Raw genomic sequence first — 6,169 nt, forward strand, 5'->3', positions numbered from 1 at the left:
AAAATCGTTTTTTATCTCTCAATATTTTTCTCAATTCTTACTTTTTTAACGTTACCCATGATGTAAAAAACATTTAAATGATATTCCAGAAAAACAATCATTGAAAATGGACAAGAATCACCTCTTCTTCAAGCTTCAAAATCATCAATGGAGGATGGAGAAGATGAGCTTTCACGATGGGAGATAAAAGCATGTGGGCCAAGTAAAATTTCATTGGTTAAGGTTAATACGTGGGCCATGGTGGTAGATGAATTATGGTTGGTTAATTTAATTGGAGAAATTAATGGATTTATGAGGTAGAATAAGATATAATAAACTAATGGAAGGTTATATATGGAAACACAATGATAAAGGGTAGTGAGAATAGAAAAGGGACAAGCAGAATGATTTTTTTTTTCATAGGGGCATATGAAGTTAAAGTCCTGGGTTTTATTCAGATTTTTTGTAACCAAGTGGTACTAGCATTTGTACCGATGGCATTGCGTCTATACACAACAACACGCGTTGAATCTCCACTGGTCCAGAAACTTATCGAAGATCTAAGATGTTGCAGAGACGTTGCCCAAGTTTCTCGAATCCATGGCTACATGGTGAAAACAGGGATCGACAAGGACGATTTCACAGTGAGCAAGCTCATTGCTTCCTCTCTTCAAGATATCCGATACGCCTCCTCGATCTTCGAGAATGTCTCCAACACTAATCTCTTCATGTTCAACACAATGCTGCGAGGTTATTCTATCAGCGACGAGCCAGAGCGAGCCTTTCCTGTTTTTAACCAATTGAGAGCTAAAGCTTTCACCTTGGATCGCTTCTCTTTCATCGCAACTCTAAAATCATGCGCTCGTGAATTGTGTAGTAGATTCGGTGAGGGTGTGCATGGGATTGTGCTGAGATCTGGGTTCATGCCGTTTACTGATTTGAGAAACGCTCTTCTTCATTTTTACTGTGTCACTGGGAGGATCAACGATGCTCGGAAACTGTTCGACGAAATGCCTCAGAGGGTCGATGCTGTTTCGTTTAGTGCTTTGATGAATGGGTATCTTCAGGTTTCTAAACCTGCGTTGGCTCTGTATTTGTTCAGGGATATGCGGAAAAAAGAAATCATTGTTAATGTTAGTACCCTGCTTAGCTTTCTTTCGGCTACTGGTGATCTTGGAGACTTGTTAGGAGCAGAATCTGCTCATGGCTTGTCTATCAAGACTGGCCTTGATCTGAAGTTGCATTTAATCACTGCTTTGATAGGTATGTACGCCAAAATTGGGGACACGAGTTCAGCGCGCAGGATCTTTGATTGTGCTGCAAGGAAGGACGTTGTTATCTGGAACTGTATGATTGACCAGTATGCCAAATTGGGTCTACTGGAAGATTGTTTATGGCTACTGAGGCAGATGAAGTATGAACAAATGAAACCAAATTCATCTACATTTGTTGGGCTGTTGTCTTCCTGTGCGAGCTACCAAGCATCATCCATAGGACAGAGCGTTGGAGACTGGGTGGAAGAGGAAGGAATAGCTTTGGATGCAGTACTGGGAACCGCACTCGTTGATATGTATGCAAAACTAGGGATGCTTGACAAAGCTGTTGAAATTTTTAATAGGATGAAGAACAAGGATGTCAAGTCTTGGACCGCAATGATCTCGGCTTACGGAGGGCATGGGCTAGCAAGAGAAGCAATAAACCTTTTCTATAAAATGGAGGTCGAGAACAGCAATGTGAAGCCCAATGAGATTACTTTCTTGGTTGTGTTGAATGCTTGTAGTCATGGAGGTCTGGTAATGGAAGGAATCATATGCTTTAAGAGGATGATTGAGGCATACCGCTTCATACCTCAAGTTGAGCATTATGGTTGTGTGGTTGATCTTTTAGGTCGAGCAGGGCAGTTAGAGGAAGCATATGAATTGATAAAGAATTTACCTATCACAAGCGACTCAACAGCTTGGCGTGCTTTGCTAGCTGCTTGTAGAGTCTATGGGAATGCAGATTTGGGGGGACGTGTGAGAATTAAATTGGTTGAAATGGGTGAGAGAAATTTTGCTGATGCAATTCTTTTGGCTGGAGCACATGCTGTTGCAGGGAATCCGCAAGGTCGACAAGATTTATTAGATAATGAATTGTATAAAGAGAAAAAAGAAGCTGGATATAGTGCCATTGAAATAGAATAGAGTAGGGGAACAATCTGTGGGCTTCATTCACCTTTGTTGGAAAGTAAATCACGTCGGGAACCATATATTTATATTTGCGTAGCGGAGTTTTGCTTATAAAACATTACATAGTGAAAGCACAATTAATTGTGAAAAATCCTCATTCTTCTTTTTGTTCTCTCTTCTTTTTACCCTTTTCCCCATACTTGGAGTTTTGTGTCTCAGTGTCCCAACTTGAACTTTCTGTTTAGACTGTTTAGATTCCAGTGGCATCGATTGACGCCAATGGAATGTCGTTCTAAGCCTTTGTCAAATTATCATTCCTCACGCCATTTTCAGCTCTTGAGACAACTATATGCAGAGGATTCCAGAGTGGCATCGATCAACGGGTGTCATTCAACGCCTTTGTCAAAATCTCATTCCTCAAGCCATTTTCAACTCTTGAGACAACTACAGACAGAGGATCATAATAAATTTTAATGTAAAAAGCTAGATGCACACTTCTGTCTGGTGGAACATCTTTGTACAAGACATTTTCATCAATATTTGCGAATGACACTGTTCCTTTGCATGTCAGCTATTGCATCCATTGTAGCTAAAACCTTTTTTCCAGAAAAAGGAGGCATAGATGAATTTTCCATTCCCAACACATAAAAGTCTATGGAGACCATGCAGTTCCCAACTCTCACTTCTAAATTGTTGACAACACTGGTGGAACTTGTTTTTGACAAAGTGGTGCCGACCATTTTTCGATGGGTTTTTCGACAGAGACGTCTGTCGGAAGGATTGAAATTTGGGCACGATGTAATCGTCACCGTGAACACTATGAATGAGTTAGTGTATTTGCTGGTCAAAATCAGAGGTGTTTTGAATAAGAAATGAAGGTCTAAAGTGAATGAATTCAAAGCTTATAAAGCTATTATTTGGTTAAAATATAAAGTTTAACAAATATTTCACTTTGGATATTTGAGTTTAAGTTTAGATTTAAATATATTAATTGGATGTTATATCAATTAATTTATTTTGAAATCTTATTCATAAAAATATAAACTCAATGAAACCATATTGATGGGTTTGTGATTTGGTCAAACCACATTATGACTACAAAACTAACGTACAAGAATTTTGAGGAGTGTATTATAGGACTGGGTCGCGTGTAAGTTTTAACTATATAGAATTGGGTCGGCCCAAGTTTTTTTTTTGCATTTTGCATACCTAGTGGAGAGATAAATAATCGATCCCAGTTTTAACCTTTTGACCCATGAACTTTTTGTAAATGACCCACAAAACTCAACCTGCTCGGGTCATGAAAGTCGATCCAAAGACTTTCCCACACGTGCGAAACTCGGCGGCTCCGATCTGGCGCGTGACCTTGTTTTCTTTAATTTCGTCGGTTTTTGTGAAACAATATTTTTCACCTCGGTAAATCTTGATTGTTTTACCCATTTTTGGGCGCCAAAATTTGTTCGTACAACGGTTTGTGATTATACTAATAAAATAAGTTGTAGACGGGGTTAATTGATAACTGTGAGAAATAATCAAGTCTGGTGGATAATATAAAGAAACCCTAGTACAAGAACAGCTGTTCGGCGAAATGCATCCACCAGATCTGAAAATGTTGGAAACTAATAGCGGTTTGCGCGGCTCTGATGGAAGTTTTAGTGGTAAAGCTCAGGCGACAAGTAGCAACAGCACCTTTGGTACACTGTTATCTCCCTTTCACATAACTGAACCTCTTTGTTTTTGATTGTTCCAATTTAATTTTACTTGTTTGTTGGGGTATAGGAATCTCAACTTCACAGATTGTCATTATGGCTGGTCGGTGGATAATGTATGATAATAGTGCTTGGAATTTCAAGATAGATAATAATAGAATGGGTAGAGCGGTTGACTGCTCTACAATCAAAGGCGTTTGCGGGTTAATTCTTGCTGCCTATGGTTTGTTGGGAAGAGAAATAGGGGTTGAAATGTGCTATTGGCTTATTGATGGAGACAGTGAGATGGTTGGTAAAGGGGCGGCCCCAGTGGAGATAGCAACTGACACTGATTATAAAATATTCAAGGCTCTTCACCGGACATACAAATCTTTTAATGTTTTCGTCACATTAAGAGAGATTGTTGGAGGAGAAATGATGTTTTTAAGGTCTGAACGAGATATTTTCACGCAAACGAATGCAACGGCCGGAATTGTTGATGATGATGAAAATTTAATAAGGCAAGTAGAAGCCATTGAAGCAGCTATTGGATTAAACTCAGAGGTGGCTGAAGTGGGAGGTTCCAAGGATAGTAGAGCAGCTGCAGTTACAGTGTGTGGGGTTAATCTGGCTTCGGAGAATATGAGTCAACATAGCTGTGGAGACCAGATATTAGTGGAGCGGAGAAAAAACAAGCAGGCTAACGTTGAAGCGGCGTCAGGAGATGACATTGGAAATGTAGCTGGCTGCGCAGAAATGGATGTTGACAAGGGAAAGGGTAATGATTATGATGTTGGAGAAGATGAAGATGACGGCAACTATGATTATAATTACTGGCATGAATTTGTTAGTAAAGATTGTGAGACAGACGAAGATGACGATTTCGAAGGATGTCCACCAAAAGGACGGCGTGGTGGACGGTCTGATCTAAACGGTTATGAGCGTTGTGGAGCGAGGGGTGGTAGAGGTCAAGGGTCTGGAAAACCGGCATCTGGTAGAGGCCAACGATCAAGGGCTACTGGTGGATCTTCATCTAGCAAAAATTGAAGCAATATGAGATATTACGTAGAGCTTACAGATGATCAAAGATATATTTTATGTACGTCTCGAATCGTTGCGTACACCGAAGAAACTGATATCAGCTTAGGCGTTGATGTGGTTCATGCAACTCCAGCAAAAGATAGGAACCAACCAAACCATGAAGAAAATTCTGTTTATCGTCGTTTGACCGAATCTACCTCTGGAACAGTAAGGTGTGCACTGACCTTTGAAACCGGTACCGTCGAAACTGTCGATGTTGTTGCGGTTACACCACCACAACAAAACAAGAAACACAACCGCGTGATCGAAGATGATGATGAGTTTGTTGATCCTTCACTCACAGAAACTGCAAAAGTGTGCAATTCCACCCGTGCTAGTGATGAAACAGTGGGTTGCCTCCCACTCAGCGCTTTGTTATAGTCATTTAGCTTGACTGTGGAGGTATGTGGCTAATTGGTGGAAAGACAGCTACTTGTTGGAAAATAAGCATCCACCTCATCTCTGCACATTCTGGACCAAACTGCAATGAAACTTCTTGTGGCCTCATCATTCCTGGTCCATCTCTCACCCATCTTTTGTATTGCATTTGAGATGTTCTGTAGCCTTTCTAGGATGTTTTCAATGCTGAACTGATGCCATCCTATCTTGTCGTAGGCGTATGCTGATAGCTCGTTCAGTTCCTCATGCATTGACTCCATTTTGTTTTATAGCAGTTGCTCGTCGTCTGGTGTAGACGTGGTATCGATCGATGCGACCAAGTGTTTATCGGTCGATGCTGGTGCCTTACTGTCGATCGATTTGGAGCGTTTTCTGGGGATCGATGCTGATATCTGGTGTTGAGATGCGAGTTGCCTCTGAATGGCTTTGACTTCCTTCTGTGACCACTCTGCTTGGCTATCCAGTCCACCGAGTATGACGTTGAATGGAAAGTAGATGTCATCACACTGCTTCTCAAGTCGTTCCTCCATGGTGTCTAGAGCTGTGTAAAGATTTGATGTGATCTGATCAACTTCTGCTGTTGTGTAGGAAAGATGTTCTGTAGGTTTCTTGCCGTCGAGCGATGCCCTACGGTACCTATCGATCGATGTTGAACCTTCTTCCTGAAAATCATGTTGATCATTAAGCTTGCCAATGTCCCTCTGGACATTCATCATCTTTGTAGACAAGGTGTCCAAGTATTGCATGATAGGTGAGGTGAAACGGTCGTGCATATCCTCGTAAGTTTGTAACCTATCTTCTATGGCTGCGAACTTGCTGTCGATCGATTTGATGGTGCAGATATCGATCGATGTG

The 6,169-nt window shown here is 40.9% G+C and overlaps 1 protein-coding gene across 1 annotated transcript; it reads left to right on the forward strand.

Annotated features, from left to right (window-relative positions):
* Positions 1-455: 455 nt before the first annotated feature.
* Positions 456-2,372, forward strand: LOC106320912 (pentatricopeptide repeat-containing protein At1g26900, mitochondrial). The gene has a single exon (XM_013759257.1). It carries the CDS (start codon positions 474-476, stop codon positions 2,160-2,162), a length of 1,689 nt encoding a protein of 562 aa, XP_013614711.1. The 5' UTR covers positions 456-473; the 3' UTR covers positions 2,163-2,372.
* Positions 2,373-6,169: the final 3,797 nt, after the last annotated feature.

The sequence above is a fragment of the Brassica oleracea genome, unplaced genomic scaffold (assembly GCF_000695525.1).
Source record: "Brassica oleracea var. oleracea cultivar TO1000 unplaced genomic scaffold, BOL UnpScaffold01125, whole genome shotgun sequence".
NCBI lineage: Eukaryota > Viridiplantae > Streptophyta > Magnoliopsida > Brassicales > Brassicaceae > Brassica > Brassica oleracea.